The sequence below is a fragment of the Peromyscus maniculatus genome, chromosome 1 (assembly GCF_049852395.1).
Source record: "Peromyscus maniculatus bairdii isolate BWxNUB_F1_BW_parent chromosome 1, HU_Pman_BW_mat_3.1, whole genome shotgun sequence".
Lineage (NCBI taxonomy): Eukaryota > Metazoa > Chordata > Mammalia > Rodentia > Cricetidae > Peromyscus > Peromyscus maniculatus.
Window position 1 is genome coordinate 85,049,677 of NC_134852.1, and position 19,480 is coordinate 85,069,156.

The following is a 19,480-nucleotide window of genomic DNA, read 5'->3' on the forward strand; positions in this document are numbered from 1 at the left end:
GAAGGTGCTAATACTTCCAAAGGTGGGAATGCAGAAAACTAGTTCACCAGGTGGGAAATCCGGGCTGCTGTGAGCTGGCTCTCAGCGTGCTAAATCAACTAATGAGGATCAGAGAATACCTGTTTCTAGGTGGGGGCTGCTGAATTGAATGAGAAAGCGCACAAGCCGCTCAGCGTACGTACGGCTTGGAGCGGAGTGAGCCAGGCCGTTAGGATTTCTCCGTGGGGTCTCAGGTCCCGATCAGCCTGGGGCCACCCAGGGGCGGAGCGCAGCGGGGACCCAGCTGAGGTCTGCCCCGCCCACGCGGGGCCGAAGCCCGTCGAATGACTCGGTGCAACGTGTTGGTGGCTGCGGCGGCGGCGGCAGCGGCGGCGCGGGTTCTTCCGGGCTCTGCAGCTTCCTGCCGAGCACCGCGCAGCCGCCTCGGCCGCGGGAGCCCCCCGGCGCAGGCCTCCGGGGTGCAAGCCTCCGGGGCGCAGCCCTCCTGGGTGCAAGCCTCCCGGGCTCAGGCTTCGGGGACGCAGACCTCGGCACCGTGCGCACAGCGCACCATGAGCGCCCTGCCGCCGCCGCCGCGGCCGCCGCTGCTGCTGCTGCTCGCTCTCCTGGCCGCGCCCGCCGTCCTCGCTCGCAGAGCCGAGTCCGCCTCGGCCTCACAGCCCGAAGCGGAGCACCGGCCTCCGCCCAGCCCCGGGAATGTCACCCGGTTGGGATCTGGCGTGGCGGGCGGGGGCGGCTCCAACAGCAGCGGCGACGCTGTGGTGACCCGTCTCTCCAGCCTGCTGCGTGACCTGCCCACGCTGAAGGCGGCGGTGATCGTGGCGTGCGCCTTCAGCGCGCTGCTCATCGCCTGCCTGCTGCTGCGCGTCTTCAGGTGGGTCGTGTCACCCTGCCCCTGGCTCAGCTGGCTCTGCGGGCGGTGTCGCCATGCTGTTGCCCCCGCGCGCCGGCCCCACCTGCGCGCACAGGTGCTCGGTCTTAGCGCGCTCCCGCCAGACGCGCTCGCCGTTCTGCTCTCCCTGCCAGGGTGGGATCCCGGGGGCGGGCGCGCTCATTTGCTTCTTTCAGGTGCACATTTCAGGAACGGTTTCCCCCCTTTTGAGGCTGTTCGGTGTGTCCCAAGTCCTAGATTGCATTGCTTTACTCTACTCACAGTTGACACCAGCATTGTCCCTCTGAGTTCCGACCACCTTCCGCGCTTCCGCGGAATTTATTTTTATGCCCACTTCACAGACGAGGTAACATTCAAGAGAGAGGTGGCTTACACAGTTACTCAGAGGTGGAGGGACAATTTGGAGTAGGGCTCTTCTAAGGTGAACCTCGCTCCTGTTCTCCCCCTGCCTCTCCCCCACTGTCTCCCCCCTCCCACCCCCCCGCATTCCCCTCTTTTCACCTACTTTTAGAGAGCAGAAGGGAGAGAGAAGGGGATGCCTGAGGAACTGGGGACACCTGCTTTACATCAGGTTGGGTAATAGGCTTCCGGAAGTTTGGTGACCCTCGACAGATGCCGTGGCTTTCCATTGCTGAACTTCTAGACTGAGCTGTCTCAGTGCTCATTTACAGGGGACCGAGACCTGGACCTCAGGGAGGTTTTGTACGTTGTACAAGGCCAAGTAGAAAGTGTCCAGGAAATTTAGACGGTCCCTGGAAGAGTGAGGTGGACAGGTTCACAGGGGAGGCCAGTTGGACGTTTCTCTGGAATGCTTGGGAAATCCTGGTTTGTAGGAAAAAGCCAAATACATCCTGTTATTCCTACCAGACAGCCAGGAAACACGTGCACACGTGTGTGTGTGTGTGTGTGTGTGTGTGTGTGTGTGTGTGTGTGTGTGTGTTTATTGACCCTCTGTCCTACACTGTGTTTTGATGATTGATAGCTACTGAAGATAGGCCAAGGGGCTTCTTCCTCTGGAGAACATCTATGGGGCAAGAGCAGAAATTAGACCCAGGAAAGTCAAGGTTGGGAGCTATGTGTAGAGGGATGCTCTCAGTTTTGTATGAGGCTAAGTCTAGGCATTTTCTTTGGGGCCCATATGGTGAAATGCCAGTTGTCAGAGAACAGAGAGGGTCTGTGGTCCCGTGGTCCCCTACCACTTCCTGCTTTGGCTTACCCCATCCTTCTCACTTCCCTCATTCCTCTGCTGATGAACTTCACTGGCTCGGTCTAGCCACAGCCTAGGCATGGAATTTCCTATATGAGGTGTTGGGGGGGGGGCTTACACACTGGCTCCAGTTCTCTCTGCCTCCCCCAATCAGCCCTTCCGAGCCTTGTCTTTTATGTCTTGCTCTTTCCTTTACACCCATGGCCCTGGCCTACGCATTTCAACTCTACATCTTCCAAGACTGCATGCTGGACCCTGGTTTTCTTGGACAGCTGAACGGGGCCATTGCTTTCTTCTCTGGCCTCTCCAGCATTAACTTTGTGTATCCTTCACTACACCCTATATCCCACCACGCTGGGCTACCCAGTTCCTGTATCCAGCAAAGAGCCCTAGAGGGTGAGATGCCCAGTTCATCTCAGCGTGTCTGTGCAGAGCAAGGATCTGGCATTCAACTGAGGCAGCGTCGTCTTTTGCTGGACTTCCTCACCGTTCACTTGGAGTCAGCAGACGCCTAGAGCCGCTCCAGCCTAAAGGTTTGAAGCATTTAGCTCAAAATAGTCCCAGCCCACACAGCTGTGTACTTTTAAAAGAAGGCATTTCAACTATTTTGCCAGTCTTCTCTTTATTACCCAAGAGTGGGGGAGAAGACGAGGCATCATGTCACCAGATGTGTGTGTGTGTGTGTGTGTGTGTGTGTGTGTGTGTACAGAGGGGATGGGACAGGGCTATGAGTTTAAGTCGATGTGGCACCCAGGCCTGGACGGGAGAGTCCTTGCCTTGGGTGTGGAAGGAAGGAGACCACTTCATAAGATAAACTGCTTCTGGTTATGATCAGTGTCCTCTTCTTGAGAAGGCATGCTCATTATTTGCGTCTCTAGGCGGAGAGCTGCCTAGATTTAGATTCTGATTTAGATAGGATTTGTAGCATTTTACAGCAGGGAAGGACCTTGGTGGTCCCCAGTCCCTTAGTGTCCCTTTTGGAGATGCTGCTCCTCAATGTGTGGGGCAAGTATTGGGTTTTTAAGAACATCCCACAGGTCTGTGTGGCTAAAGGCTAGGGCTGTGCCTTGATGGCTGCTGGGTGCTCTGTTCTGTGGCTGTTGCCTGTAGTCACGTTCCCCTGTAGACTTGATTAACTGGGCTTCCAGAACGTCTGGGCTGCTGGCTAGGGGTCTTTTGTACCTGCTTGCTTTCCATCTTCTTAGCTTGTAGGCCCCGAGCCCTGGTCTTCCAATCACCTAGGACTCCCAAGACCATTTCACTCCTGTTTACATGTTCCCTGGCGAAATGATCCCACCCACCCCCACTTTTGCATGTGGTACACCTTCCTCATCTCTCCTGGGTCACAGTGATGTTCTAGGCTGGGGTTCCTGGGGGGATTCCTGCTCCTCTGTACTTCATTATCCCTCTTCTGCCAGAGTGCTGGTCTCATTGATTCTCTCAGTCTCCTACATCCAGTTCTTGGACCTGTGGGCAAGGCCATCTCTTCATGATTGTTCATGGGTCTCCATATAAACTCTGCCCAGTGTTCCTCTGCCCTTAGCTCTGCTGGACTCCAAGGGCTCTCTAGTGGCATTGTGTGTTCCTTTGTTCAGTTATTTATTTGTTCAGTTACTTTTTTGGATTGGCTTCTCCAATCCTATAAGGCCCCAGTTTCTCCTGTGCTATCCAATCTGGTAACCATTAGCCACCTGTGATTATGGAGAACTGGAAACATAACTCTCTGAAGTGGGAGGTGCTGAAACCATGGGAAACACATGGGATTTGTTAAGGGATGATTCACTTTTTTTTTTTATTTTTGCTAAGTCTTTGAAGTAGTGTTATTTTTTTTTCAAATTTACAATTTTGATGTATTGGGTTAAATATATTAAAATTAGGGTGGAGGTGGGGGTGCCATTCAGTGGTGCATGTATCCCCCCCCCCTTCCCACAGGCGCATGCACACACATGAGTGAGCATTCATACATGCACAAGTGTCTGACAGAGTTAACCGTGTCTTCAGGCCTCTGTGTCTTTTGTTGAGCCTAGCAGGCTGGTCTCAAGATCAAGTAATCCTCCTGACTCAGTTAGGGTTTCTATTGCTGCAATGAAACACCATGACCAAAAAGCAAGTTGGGGGAGGAAAGGGTTTATTTGGCTCACACTTCAGCCTTCCTGTTCATCACTGAAGGAAGTCAGGACAGGAACTCAAACAGGGCAGGATCCCAGAGGCAGGAGCTGATGCAGAGGCCATGGAGGGGTGCTGCTTACTGGCTTGCTCCCCACGGCTTGCTCACCCTGCTTTCTTATAGACCCCAGGACCACCAGCCCGGGGTGGTACCACCCACCATGGTATCCCACCACCTTCCTCATTGATCACTAATTAAGAAAATGCCCTACAACCGGATCTCATGGAGGCATTTCCTCAACTGAGGCTCTTTTCCTTCTGATGACTCTAGCTTCTGACACACAAAACCAGCCAATGTACCTCCTCTCTCAGCCTTCCCACTGATAAGATTACAGGCATGAGCCACCATATTGGTTTCCATATATTTATGAAGGCTCTGGTGTTGTGTAAAATATACCACAAACCCAGAAAGTTAGAGGAAAAAATACTGTGTTGGTTTTTCATGCTGCATTGATAAAATTCCTGATAAAAATGGGGGCTGAGCATGAAATGTTGATCTGAGCTCATGGTTGCAGAGCTATCTGGGCCCCAGGGCTGTGGGCCTGTGGTGAGGCAGGTCATCATGGCTAGGAGGTGGAGGGGGGGCATGGAACAGAGTTGCTCATTTACTAGTCACTGGAAAAGAGGGAGAGTGCCCAAACACGTTGTCCACTCTGCCGCTTGCCTGGATTCCCCTGGGACCAAGTCTACACAACCAGCTCATGGCTGACCCTCTTGTGTTTTAACTTGGGAAAACTCCTTGGTCAGGCCCTCTTCCCTCAAGCTCCCAAAGCACACTTGAGTTTTGAATTTCCTGTCCCTCTGCATTACCAGGCTGAGGGCTGCCAAGGGCAGGGCTTCCGTGGCTCTCTAGCACCTAGTGTCATTCCAAGAATAGGCTGGCATTTAATAAAGATATTTTTAGCAAAAGAATGTTGAACTCCCAAGTATTTTACATTGTTGACGACTCTCCAAGTGTCCCCTGTGACTAGATGCATGGTCAGTGTGGGATGCCTATGGGGTGGGAATCTGGGTGGTACCTGTTCATTGTTTTAGCAATGCAAAAAAAAAATTGAGAAAGAGAGTGTGGTATCATTGCCTTTAAATTAACACTCCTTCCTGTTTGTTTTCCCTGAAGGAGTCACCTTGCTAGACAACAGAAAAAGCACAGATCCAAGGAAAGAGTTTAATAAAAGGAAAGATCCATGTAGTGATGACCAGGAACTCTTAATTAGGCAACCCTGATGCTAAGGTCCACATGTATTTCTCTTTGATATTCTTATTTTGATGCTAATGATGAAAAGAAGATGAAATGTGTGCATGTTGGGTATTCAGAGCAGTTCTGTTTCATAGTGAAAAATTTTAAATAACTTATATAGAGCTGAGTATGGTGGTGCATACCTATAATCTCAATATTGAGGAGGTTGAGGCAGGGGGATCATGAGTTGGAAGCTAGCTGGTATGACCTTGTTGAAACAAAACACAAAAAACCAAGACATATCCAGCAATTGACACTGTTTAAAAGAATATGGTAGTCTGTGATGGGTTAATACTGAGCGTCAACTTGTCAGGGTATATAGACTCATCTAGAGGTTGAACCTCTAGGCATGTCTGTGATGGAGTTTCTAGATTGGGTTTGTTGAGGTAAGTGAATACACCTTAAACGTGGTCAGCACTGTGGCATGGGTCAGGGTCCCAGATGGAGTGAAAAGGGGAGACTGAGCTAAGCGTCAGTGTTCCCATCTCTCTGTTTCCTGGCTGTGGGTGCCATGTGACAGGGACCTCATGCTCCTGGCACCAAAGTGCTCCCATCTATCTCAAGGGAACAGAGCGGAGAGCAATAGAGGAGGGCACCCAAAGTCTTCCTTGGCCTCCACATACATGTGTGCATTGGCACACAGGCAGGAAAAGCATGGGTAGAGGGAGAGAGCTGTTCAGGTGCAGTAGACACTAAAGAAATGGAGACCGAAGCGGTATACCCAACACATGGGAAAGCATCAGTAATCCTAAGTGTCAGGTACAAATAAAGGATCCACAGGCATGGCTGCATGGAGCATACCGTGGTACCCCATCAGGGAAACCAAGTATGAAGAACACAGGAATCCCATGGCCAGGGGTATATCCCAGATGTTTTTCTACTGGTCTTCAGACATGTCCTAGGATACAGTGTGCATGCATGAATACAGGACTCAGAACTGTAAAGGAGTCCAGGCGACACATAATCATGCCACAAATATAAATGCATAAAGGAAGAATCGCCCACATTGACAGGGAGGTGCACATGCGAATATATTTCTTTGCACATTCATATATATGCAGATATTTATAAGTGAGTGAAAGGAGCCCATACTGCCATGCCACTCTATAATCTGCTGCATTCCACAACCCATGGCCAATATTGCCACTGTCGTTACTTTTTCCCATAGCCTAAGTCTTATTTAACTCACGCCGCCACCTTCCCATGTCATTACTTTCAGCAGCTCTAAAGGATTACGTACTCCATACTTGTCTTGTGGATGTTACAAAATACCTGAAACAGCAACTTAGGGAAGGTTTTAGAGGACTAGAGCCCATGATGCTTCTATGTCTTTATATGTATTTTGATTTTTATTTAGTGTTACTATTACATTTTATTTGCTCTCTCTGTCTCTGTCTGTCTGTGTAGGTTAGAGACAAGTTGTTGGAGTCAATTCTCCCCTTCTACCACAGGGGACCCAGGAATTGAACTCAGGTCCTCAGGATGGGTGCCAGGAGCCATTATTCACTGAGCCACTTTATCTGCCCCATGTATTAACATTTTACCATCAAGGAAAACTCTCTAGATAGGAGATCAAATCTGGAGGAAATGGTGGCTTGATTCCAGAGCACCCTCTGGTGGGTGTGATCACATGGTGCATGTGAGGGTCCTGGCAGGGGTGGGGGGTGGGGAGACACCTCTGGGTTGAATGGATGCTTGATGCCTTTGTGAAAGGGCAGGAGGGAGATTTTTTTTTTTCTTTTTTAAAGGAGCTATTTGTAGGAGTAGAAAACTGATTTCTCCTACCTTTTTGCCATTGCGTGCTGGTAGCCTTGCGTGGATTCAGGGAGGACAGTCATAGACTAGAGACTGTTGTGGAGACCACTTTGCCCCAGGGGTTCCTTTACAACATCTGTCTCTTTGAGTTTTGGGAATTGTACTTTTCTCTCTCGTGATGTGACTGCAAGCCAGGGAAGCTTTACACCTTGAGACGCAGCTTCCCCGCTCTGTGGTTTGGCGGCTCTCCCAGTTTTACTGTACAGGCACGGTTTCTCTCCCGTCTCTGGTGGCTGCGTGCTCAACCCCTTCTTATTTCAAAATCTCTGTGCAAGCCTCTTACCTGAAAGGCTTTGTTTTGGCACTTTCCCCAGGGATTGGGAAGACAAAGGTGAGGTGATTTAACCTTGCCTGGTGTGGTGCCAAGGGAGTAACCACCATGTTCTGGAGACAGCGATACCTCACATAACCAATTTGCTGCTCTAGGAATGGAGAAGGGGGTTAAAGTTTCCTACTTGCCTTGGGTTTCCCAAATTTTCTTTTATTATTATTATTTATAATAAGGAGAAAAGTGAAATATAAACAGTAACCCCAGGGCTGGGTGGGGTGTGTCAGGAGGACTCCTCACACTCACTGGCTAGCCAGCCTAGCTGAATTGATGAACTCCAGCCTCAGGGAGAGAACCTGCCTCAAGAACCGAGGTGGAGAGTAACCGAGGAAGGCAACCAGTGCCAACACACACATGCGTGCACACACTCACTTGGATGTGTACGTGCAACACATATCATCATCTCCACTGTGTAACCACAAACATCAAGGGTACTAGGGCTGAGCAACTCTCAGACATGGCTTTCTGGTTTGCTTGTCGGCAATGTGAGCAGTTTTCTGAACCGTGCTAAGTATCCATCCCCCATTATTAATTACAGTACGTGCTTCTAAGGCCTGGCAGGATATTTAGGTTAACACCGTGTCAGCCACATCCTGGTTTCTCCTTCAAGCAGCCAAGTGTCCTGTGGTACTGAAAAATATGACTCCGAAGACAGAGGTGGTTTCTGCCCGACCTTTTGGTCTTGTTTCTGCTTGTGAGCAGGGCAGCCATATGGCCAGAATAATCAGGCAGCTGTATGTACCTCCAAGCATGTTTCCAATGAAATTGGTAATCGTCTCAGCTGAGCCCTTTTGACGGCTCGGCTCCCCAGCAAAGAGGGTATCTTGTGACTACCCTTATGAATAGGCCTTTTAGGCATGGGCACCTGCCACCGGTTCCTTCCAGCAAATTGAAAAGGGAAGAACAAATCCCTCTTTAATTTAACCCTGAGCCCCTGGCTTACATGCCATAGACTCCCTGGCACATGCTCTTGCCGATGTGGGTTCTTGTGATATCAGACACTTGTAAGGCTAAGTGGGGATGGGGATGGCTGGGGGTTGGGTGCAGTAGGGTAGGGTGGGTGTGTCCCACCAGAAAGGAAATCCTCCTGGATTTAAGCAGAAGTTTCTTGAGTTGTGTGTTTAGTTTTCTGGTGCACGCTTGGGTCTAAACATTTGCAAGGGGACATTCTAGGAACAGGCGTTTAAAATCCTGTTCTTATGGTTTCACTTGAAAAGCAACAACAATGTCTCCTAATCTGAGGGCAGTCTGCAAGGAATCCAGACTTCGTGTTTATCTTCTGGAGCCGCAGGGAAAGAGGAAGGCCATTCTAGGTGGGCGTGGCCCAGAGGGAGCGGAGAGAACTCTGGCTTGGTCTCCCCCTCCCTCCCCCCATCTGGGAGGCCTTGGGCCCTGTAACCTCTCAGGTGCGAGCTCTCTTCACATTCAGGGCTTTGCTGACCTTCCTCCCCCTTTGTGCATTGCACCGTTGAAACTGAGGCCCTAGCTAGGAGACACGTAACCCCAGGTGTTTGTGTGCTCTGCTGGGCTCTTTCTGGGCCTCCAGGATGTGGCAGGCTGCCCTTCGACCTGTCAGGTCTCCCTAACACATAGCCCAGCAGCTAGGAGAAAGCTTGGCTGAGGAGACTGCACATGCTTGTCTCTGTGAACACAGGGTGCTGTGCTGAACAGGGAGCAGCCCAGAGACCCAGGAACATCAATGTAGAAGGAAAGACAACACCTTTATTGCTTATCTGGTGGGAAGGAAGCCATGCAATTCAACAGGAGAGTCACAGATCCAAAGTGGCTTTGGATGGAGCTAGAGGGGCCTGGGAAGGTACTATAGGAGAGGAGGGAGATTTGGACTTAGCAGTGGGAAGGAGGGTTTCTTCCAGGGATGGATAGAAATTGCTCTAATTGACAGCACAACTAGAATCACCTGAGAAGAGAGTCTCAGTGAGTCATTGTTGAGGTCAGACTGGCCTATAGTCCTGTCTGGAAGGGGTTGTCTTCATTACACTAGCTGACGTGGGAACGTCTAGCCTGCTCTGGTTCTGGATTGTATAAGAATTGAAAAGGTGAGCTGAGCAGTAGACATACATACATACACTCATTCTCTCTTTCTTCTTGATGATGGGTGTGAGCAGATGCTTCGGGTTCCTGCCTTGACCTTCCCAAGTCAGTGATGGACTGTAACCTCTCGAAATGTGAGCTGACATAAAGTTCTCTCCCCAGAGTAGCCCATTGTTACACAATTCTGTGCTGGATAGTTTATGTTTCCTGTTCCAGTGAGGGGTACTTTACTGGGGTTCCCATTTTACAGCTGAGCAAATCAAGTCACTGAATGTGGATGTGTTTTACTTAAAGGCCCATAGCTGAATAGGAAAGGGAAAGGGTCCAACTCATGCTTCTTCTGTTGACATATATTTGGAAAACACCCAATGTTTTCCAGAGGATTTGGCATGCTGGAGGAAACGGAGGGGTAATGGAACACAGGGTTAAAAATTAAAGGGCTGTTTTCAAAAGACTGGTCTAGATTGAGGTCTTAGGTACTGAATGAGTGGCTGAAGAGTGATTGGTTGCAGTGGGGGTGCATGGTGTCTAAGGAGACCCAGAAAAGGTGTTGGGAGAACCAGTTGGTGGCCCGGAGGTCTCAGTGATGATGACAATGAGACAAGTCGTCTGCCCAGGGAGACGGGGTGAAGGTGGGGAGGGTCAGGCAGGGAGACGGGGTGGGGGGGGGGTGTGGGGGTGTGGGGGGTGAAGGGGGGAGGGTCAGGCAGGGAGATGGGGTGAAGGGGTGGGGGAGGGTCTGCCCAGGGAGACGGGGTGAAGGGGTGGGGGAGGGTCTGCACAGGGAGACGGGGTGAAGGGGTGGGGGAGGGTCTGCACAGGGAGACGGGGTGAAGGGGGGAGGGTCAGGCAGGGAGACGGGGTGAAGTGGGGAGGGTCTGCCCAGGGAGACGGGGTGAAGGGGTGGGGGAGGGTCTGCCCAGGGAGACGGGGTGAAGGGGGGAGGGTCAGGCAGGGAGATGGGGTGAAGGGGTGGGGGAGGGTCTGCCCAGGGAGACGGGGTGAAGGGGTGGGGGAGGGTCTGCACAGGGAGACGGGGTGAAGGGGGGAGGGTCAGGCAGGGAGACGGGGTGAAGTGGGGAGGGTCTGCCCAGGGAGACGGGGTGAAGGGGTGGGGGAGGGTCTGCCCAGGGAGACGGGGTGAAGGGGGGAGGGTCAGGCAGGGAGATGGGGTGAAGGGGTGGGGGAGGGTCTGCCCAGGGAGACGGGGTGAAGGGGTGGGGGAGGGTCTGCACAGGGAGACGGGGTGAAGGGGGGAGGGTCAGGCAGGGAGACGGGGTGAAGTGGGGAGGGTCTGCCCAGGGAGACGGGGTGAAGGGGTGGGGGAGGGTCTGCCCAGGGAGACGGGGTGAAGGGGGGAGGGTCAGGCAGGGAGATGGGGTGAAGGGGTGGGGGAGGGTCTGCCCAGGGAGACGGGGTGAAGGGGTGGGGGAGGGTCTGCACAGGGAGACGGGGTGAAGTGGGGGAGGGTCTGCCCAGGGAGACGGGGTGAAGTGGGGAGGGTCTGCCCAGGGAGACGGGGTGAAGGGGGGAGGGTCAGGCAGGGAGACAGGGTGAAGAGGGGAGGGTCAGGCAGGGAGACAGGGTGAAGCAGGGAAGGGTCTGCCCAGGGAGACGTGGTGAAGTGGGGGAGGGTCAGGCAAGGAGATGGGGTGAAGTGGGGGAGGGTCTGCACAGGGAGACGGGGTGAAGGGGGGAGGGTCAGGCAGGGAGACGGGGTGTAGCGGGGAAGGGTCTGCACAGGGAGATGGGGTGAAGTGGGGGAGGGTCTGCACAGGGAGACGGGGTGAAGGGGGGAGGGTCAGGCAGGGAGATGGGGTGAAGGGGGGGAGGGTCTACACAGGCAGAAGGCTTGCTGAGGACAGAGATGCAAGGAAGGGAGAGCAGCCGCTAAGCTCCGCCCCTTCCTGTGCCGTGGACCACAGACGCTGACTCCCAGCCGACTCTGCCTGTCAGGTATCCTCACCTGCTGAGAGAAAGAGCTCCCCCGCCCCTTCCCATCTTCTCACGAAGACTCCTGACTTTCAAGTGTTCTTAACTCCTTTTGTTTTTAAAGTAAGTTTAAGCCAATACTAAACAGAAAAGCATGGCTGTGGTCAGAATTTCCAGCCCCCGGACCTGTTGTCGGCAAACTCTGACGTGGGATCCAACACAGGCAAAATTTGTGAATGAAGATGCCTGAAAGCAGCTGGGTGCCTGGCCTGGAGCTCGGCACTTCTCCTGCTGGGAAGACTTGGGTTCTTGAAATCCTGGGTGCCCTTTTCCATGGGCAAGGATGTGTGGACACTGTCTCCTAAAGCATGGTGACCCCAGGCTTTCGGGCTCCCTTGGGCCACCAGATGAATACCCGTGGTCACTTGTCATTGCTCTCAAAACAGTGAAGTCTAGAGGCCACTTTCTGTCCTTTGTGTCTGGCTCCCCTGTCCCTAGCCTCCTGTACAAACAAAATAGACCCAGCCCTTTGCAAACACACCTGGCAGCTGGAAGAACAGGACCAGGGACATTGGCTGTGGCTGTGTTTCACCTGGTTCCCTGCAGCAGGTCAAACTCAGGGTGTGCTCTATTTGTCTTGGAGAACCGGAGAGGTCATCCTTCAGAGTAGGAGGGTGACAGGTTAGGGGGCAATTGGGTTTGAAGCTCCGAGATCTGTAGTTGAGATCTTATGGGTTGTCTGGCTCATGTTATCTGACACCTGGGGCCACGTCCTGGGTGCCAGTGCTGGGATATATCTACAGTTGGTACCGTTTTGCCAATCCCAAGGGAGTGGAGGCAGATTGGTAGCTGACCCTGGCAGAATTGCCAGGGATGAGGGCGAAGGAGGGAATCCTGGTTGATATGCGTATCATTACATCTGTCAGGGCTCATAGGCTTTTAGTAGAATTATTAAATATCACTCATGCTTGGCACTCATGACCATATAAACCACAGCTAAGAAACTGAGACAAATTTTTGCCAACAGAAGGCCTGGGAGTTGGAAATCCAGGCCCCAGACAGGCATGCTCTTCTGTTTGGTTTTGATCTGGTACTGACTTTGAAACTGAGAACACTTAATGTAAAGATTTGGAGTCCCCCTTCTCTTGCTAGGTGAGACTTCATGGCGGGACAGTGCCGGTGATCCTCAGCTCAGGAAGGGACAGGAGCTGGCTGCTGCTGCCCCCTTTAGGCTGGGCGTGGCACTGTACTTTTTATTATTAATTTTATATTTATGTATTTATTGTGTGGGTGCACACATGTGTGTGCTGCTTTTACATTTATTTATTGTGTGTGTGTTTGCACATGTAGGTGAGTGTGTGCTGCAGTGTGTGTGTGTGTGTAGGAAACTTGTAGGAGTTGATATTTACCTTCCATCATGTGGGTCCCAGAGATCAAACTCAGGTGATCTGGCATTTCAGCAAGCACCTTTATACACCGAGCTGTTCCAGTACCTCCAGGCATGGCTCTTTGGGTCCTTGATGTGAAGGTGGTGCTTAGTCACCATTTGTCATCCTGTTTGTTCCCACAGTTACGTCACACCATTTCCATTTCAAGGGTTCTGTGTATCTACAGGGCACTGTAGCGTTTGAGTTGTTGACTTGCTGCTTTGAGTCACAGGGCTGGGTCAGTGCTGGTACACTGGGGCAGCAACGTGGGGAGGGGCAGCGCCATGACCAGGTGAGGAGTGGGTGGCTACAAAGGATCTCAACACAGCATTCAGGAGGCCCAGGCAGTGTAGCAGTAGCGCCTGCGTTACCACTAACCGTTCACCATGTCTGAGCGAAGGGCTGCGGATTAAAAAATAGAGACAAGAGACAGCGAGTCATTCGTACGTTTGGATGTCGAATGCCGTTTATTGAAAGAGGGAGGAAACCTTAAATACAGGCTTACAACACAAATGGAGGATCCCCTGAGGGCAGAAGTTCGCTACCAATGGTCTACATTCTAGACCCAAAGTTCTGTATTCTTGTATCTAAGTTGTTTACACCAAATACAGGATGCACCTAAGTTGTTTACACCACAAGCAGGATGTAGGAACAAAGAACCTCCGGTAAGCTCTCCGATGATCCTAAGGTGAGAAGGACACCGGCAGGGAATCTGAATAGGAAGGACACCTGGTCAGGCAAGCAAGGCTACAGCCACTCACAGTCGGGGGTCAGGGCCCATGGCGCCCACAGGTCCCCCCTTTTTATTAAATGAGCTTCTGACTTAGGTTGCGTGGGACCAGCAGACCACCTTACCCGTCATAGAGACACTTGCCCAGGCCACACAAGTGCTCTGTCTTAGGTTGGAGGCAGCGGCCCAAGCATTACCCGTCTCTGAATACTCATTATCATACAGACTCAACCATGTGAGCTGTAGAGTGACTGCCGCCAAAGATCTCAAAGTGGCACTGGGCTTGCAATCTGTGCGACACAGAAAAGACCAGCAGAAGTCCTAACCCACCCATAGCCAGAGGGCTACAGGCAATTGAACCATTCCCTATTTAAACGAGCCTTACCGCAAATAGGAGTCCTGTAAGGTGGTATCCTGAGCAAATGGAACTTGAGTTTAAATAATTTATAACTTACAAAGCCAATTATAATGTATAAAAGTGGAATTAAATTTATCATGCCCAATAAGAAGAAAGATTAACTAACTGTGGTAGCTACTTTTGCTGCCAGGGTCTCCATTGTGCTAGCTGTAGTAACCAATTATGAAATAGCAATCCCAGAAACAATAGCAGCAGTGGCAACAGCGATGTCAGAGTCTCTTCTGGAGCGTGTGAGCATCATCTGTGTCTAGCTGCCACAGTCCACTGGCATGGACACGGCTCCAGGAACACGAACCACCAAGGCCCATTTTTCTTGATCCCAGCACTACTTAGGCTGGCAGGTCTGCAAGAGAACAACTGAGAGACATAAAGAAAACAGAAAACAAAAACAGCAAACAAGGAGCAGAACTAATGGCCTCAGTAATGGCTACATTCAGGCTCACAAATTTTGAGGTATCTTCAGAAAGGCTAGATGAATTTCAGGAGGCAAATAAATGTTGCACAGAGCCATTCCTGAAAAGTAGGTACTACACCAGCTTGAGGGGGGTTGCAAAATGCGAAAAGCTTAGCTGGCATGCTACTGTTAGCAAATGAAGTTCATTGACCTTCAGAGTTATCCTTGATCTCCAAGGTGTGATACATTCTCAATGTTTTTTTAAAAAAGTTACCATACATTACCTTCTGAAGAATCCAACCACATGGCTACAGTTCCTAGGCTTACAATAATGTTTGCCAAGGCTGGCCATATTGGGCTCTCAATCCCCATTGGCATCAGAAGGGGAGAGTTTTTTACGAAGGCCCAATAGGTCTCTGCCATGTTGGGATTCAGCAGCAGCCACAGAGCGTACACAGCGTTCAGGAACCCACAGAGGAATTTCATTGTCCTGCGGAAAGACACAAACAGATCCCCGGGCCCACACCAACACTGGATCGGGTCCCCTCCAAGTGCCAGTAGAAAGATCTTTCCATCGCACCAGAGGATGATTTGCAACAGGAGCCCTCCAGTGCTTATCTGCAGCAGATACTCCAGCAGAATCCACCGATAAAAAATTTAAAATATATAAAACAAGGGAAAGAATAGAATGTGGAGAGGAGAGATGAGCCCCTAACTCCCCCCTTTTTACTTTAGCAATATAAGTTTTTAAGGTACGATGGCAGCGTTTTACTATAGCCTGCCCTTGAGGATTATAAGGAATACCAGTCTTATTAACAATAGAAAAATCTTGGCAGAATTTTGAAAATCCCGTACTACTGTAGGCAGGACCATTATCAGTCTTTATGCATTTTGGCACTCCCATGTAAGCAAAAGCATGAAGACAATGATTCTTTACATCCTTAACCTTTTCCCCTGAATGGACAGAAGCAAAAATTAGAGAAGAATATGTATCAATAGACACATGGACATGTTGTAATTTTCCAAAGGAAGGCACGTGTGTGACGTCCATCTGTCACACATGATTAGGTAAAAGTCCTCGAGGATTAACTCCCAAATGAGGAACAGGTAAAAATTCCACACAAGTAGGGCATGATTTAACTATCTGGATGGCTTGTTCCCGGGTTATGCCTGTATGATAACGGAGAGATCCAGCATTAAGATGATAACGCTGATGTAACTGAGTAGCCTTATCAAAGGCAGAACAGACTAATGTGACAGCCATACGAGTAATGGCGTCAGCCCTCTGATTACCTTCACTTAGAGGTCCAGGCAATTGAGTATGAGCTCTGATGTGGCCCACATAAAGGTTATGAGAGCGAGACCATATAAGTCCTTGCACTTGCAATAAGTATTCATGAATGGAAGAAATGGATGGTATGTAGGCTGTTGTTTCCAAAGGCATAATGGCATGTGCCACATATTGACTATCGGTATAAATATTTACACTCTCATTAGAAAACATCTGTAAAGCAAGCAACAGCGCCTGTACCTCTGCCACCTGGGCAGAAGTGCCCTGGACTTTTATTCTCTTTACTATGTTATCAGAAACCACCACAGCAAAACCACGTGAAGTGCCATCAGTAAATACCACACAGGCCTGAGGAATAGGAGTCATTTGTACTATCTTGGGAAATATAACAGGATGCAATTTAAAAAATTAACACATCATTGGAGGGGTAGTGAGTATCAAACTGACCCTGCATGGAGCATGTCAATATGGCCCAATCATTATCATTAGCTTGCAACCATGCTACTTGAGACTGGGTGTATGGGGTCACCACAATATCTGGCTCCTTACCAAAAGTTTGAACACTGATCTTGATTTCCTTAAATATAATCTGAGCCTGTGGATAAGGAGTGATGATCTTTGCTGGAGAAGCTGGGGAATGTACCCATAAAATAGGACCTGTTTGTCAAAACACTCCAGTAGGTGAATGAGTAAAACAAAATATCAAATGTAATAAGGGAGAATTAAGATCTATATACTGTACGTGAGCCTGTTCTAGGGCCTCTTGCACACGTTGTAGGGCTACACGTCCTTCAGCTGTTAATTTACGGGGAGATGAAGGGTCAGGGTCGCCCTTTAAGACATCATACAAGGGGCGAAGCTGACCTGTTGAAATTTTTAAAGTGGGCCGAAGCCATTGAATATCTCCCAGAAAGGTTTGGAAATCATTAAGTGTGCGTAGCTGATCCACGCGCAGAGTAATCTTTTGTGGGCGTATGCCCGTGCGTAACAATTCATGACCTAAATAATGATAGGGAAAAGATACCTGTACCTTTTCTGGGGCTATCTGTAAATTAGCCAAGCTAAGAACCTCTTGTAAATAAGAAAAGGCATCAAAAATAAGTTTTTTATCTTTAGCAGCCATTAATATATCATCCATATAGTGAATTATATAAACACCTGGAAAAGCTTTTCGAACTGGAGCTAGGGCCAAAGACACATAAATTTGACATATAGTAGGACTATTGGCCATTCCTTGAGGCAATACCACCCACTGATATCTCTGATAAGGTTCCTTAAGATTCTCTGAAGGAACACTGAAAGCAAAGCGAGGACTGTCCTCGGGATGCAAAGGAATGGTGAAGAAACAATCCCTCAAGTCAACCACAATTAAGTGCCAATGCTTAGGAATTGCCACAGGGGCAGGCAGGCCAGGCTGTGTTGCTCCCATGAGAAGCATGGTTTTATTTACAGCTCTAAGATCCTGTAACAGCCTCCATTTTCCTGATTTCTTTTTAATAACAAATATAGGTGAGTTCCAAGGTGAAGTGGAAGGAATGATATGTCCAGCATCTAACTGCTCCTTAACCAATGCATACGCAGCCTCCAATTTTTCCTTAGCAAGGGGCCATTGCTCCACCCATACAGGGTCATCACTCTTTCAAGTGATTTTTATCGGTTGTATTATTGAAGGCTGCTGTGCAGTGACCCCTACGGAAAAGATCCTAATCCTCTAGTATCGCCAGGACCCCTAGTGACACAGTTTTTGTCTGCCCCAGGGAGCGGGTCTCCTTGCAACATTTTCCCTAAGCCTTTGCCCGGGCAGTAGCCCTGACTCTTCAGCATCTGTTGTACAGGCTGTGTAGTAAGCACTGTTCTCATAACGTCTAATACATCCAGTCCCCACAAGTTCACTGGAATGTCAGGTAGCACAAAGGGTTGAAAAGTTCCTGTATGACCTTCCTCATCCTTCCAATTTAAAAGTAGCCTGTTCTGTAATGGCATCTGAGCTGTGCCAATACCTTTTGGTTAGAGGTAGAATTTTTAAGGGGCCAATTGGGATCTCAGGATTCTTGTGAAATTATACATATATATACCACCAGAATCCAATAATCTTCCAATCTCAATCCCACATAATTTTATTTTTAATTTAGGCTGTTTATCATTGGTAACTGTTTGTTAAAACACCTTTTTCCCTGTACTTTTAAAGCCTCTAGTTTTATATATCGGCACCATTTTGAATTTAAAATATGAAAGCAATAATAATTGAGCAATTCTATCACCAGCTTTTGTTTTTATGGTCCTTATTACATATGTCAATTATAAAAGCATTAAATACAATTTCTATAGGATTTGAAAAGGTAAACTTTAGGTAATACTCTTGAGTATTTTTATAAAATCTTAAAAAGATTTTTTTTTTTTATAGATTTCAAGTAACACATTAACACAAATAGCCAGTTATTAACAATGTGGACCAAACAATATACCTGTATTTTATTTACTGGAAAAATAATTTTGTAACCTCTTTATCAGGAAGAGATTATTATTTATGGGTTTATCTTAGCAACATTATTTAATAAGCTAATAACCCAAACCATTTCAGGTGTTATATTTTTATAGAACTAAACCAAGAATTTCTAGAAAGCAACTTAAATTGCAGAGCCAAATTTTCAGTGATCAACAATGATCAACAATCAATGATCAACAGACAAGACCATACCTAATATATAGTTCAAAATTATGAATTTTGTTCCTTTAGTTTATCTACCATGAGGATCAAACATTCATCCAAACATTTATCAAGACAATCAAAAGAACAGAACATCCTTTATTCAAACAGCATTGACTTAGCATTCAATGTCCTGACCGAAACCATATTTCACCAGAAATTAGGCCCCGTTTAAACTTTTAGCACTAGTCCCTTCCCAGGTTCAGCTCGCTGGCTCTGCCCAGTGCTCAGGCTCTATTGTCAGCACCTGCCTGGGCCGCACTCCATCACGGCTCTGTCTCCCACCGGCGTGTACCTGTCCGCCCGCTGCTTTGGGCTATCTCGTGTCCGCCTTTGTCCGCCACAGCCGCTGGGCGCGCCCGGCACACACAAATTTACGTTTAAACTTCCTACTCCCATGAAGGGACAACCTAATAACGAGTTATTCCCACCATAAGGGAAAACAGAAAAACATTTCCCACGAAGGGATCCTAAATATTGAATTATTCCCACTCTGAGGGAAAAATAAAAAACATTTGAACCTAAATTAAGCAAACAGACAGCAAAACTTCTAACCTCTAAGCTTGCTTGCTCTCCAGCCAGCAACAATGAGGCCTACCTGCCGATTCTTTGTAATTCAGATGCTGCCGCTCTGCACTGGCGGGAAGAAAAACCTCAAGAGTTTTCAGCTATCCTGAAAACTCTACAACTGGAAAAAGTCTTTACATTCTCCATTACCACTGGAAGAGGCTTCTCTCTTTCCTTTATCTTTCCTCTACAGGGCCCCAATCTTTAGGCCTAGTTTCAAAAATTTTTCCCCTTTTTACCGGGAAAATCCTTTTTTCTTGATTAAAATTTTTCTCCCATTTTTAACGGGAAATTTCCTTTCCTTCCCTCTTCTCTTT

General features: G+C 49.0%; 1 protein-coding gene across 1 annotated transcript in view; it reads left to right on the plus strand.

The window, feature by feature from the left end:
- Window positions 1–302: 302 nt before the first annotated feature.
- Window positions 303–19,480, plus strand: part of Fam174b (family with sequence similarity 174 member B) — a 51,259-nt gene continuing 32,081 nt past the window's right edge. Inside the window, exon 1 of the mRNA XM_006990950.4 lies at window positions 303–874. Coding sequence (XP_006991012.2) covers window positions 324–874 — 551 coding nt within the window. The 5' untranslated portion in view covers window positions 303–323. The remainder of the gene's footprint in view (window positions 875–19,480) is intronic.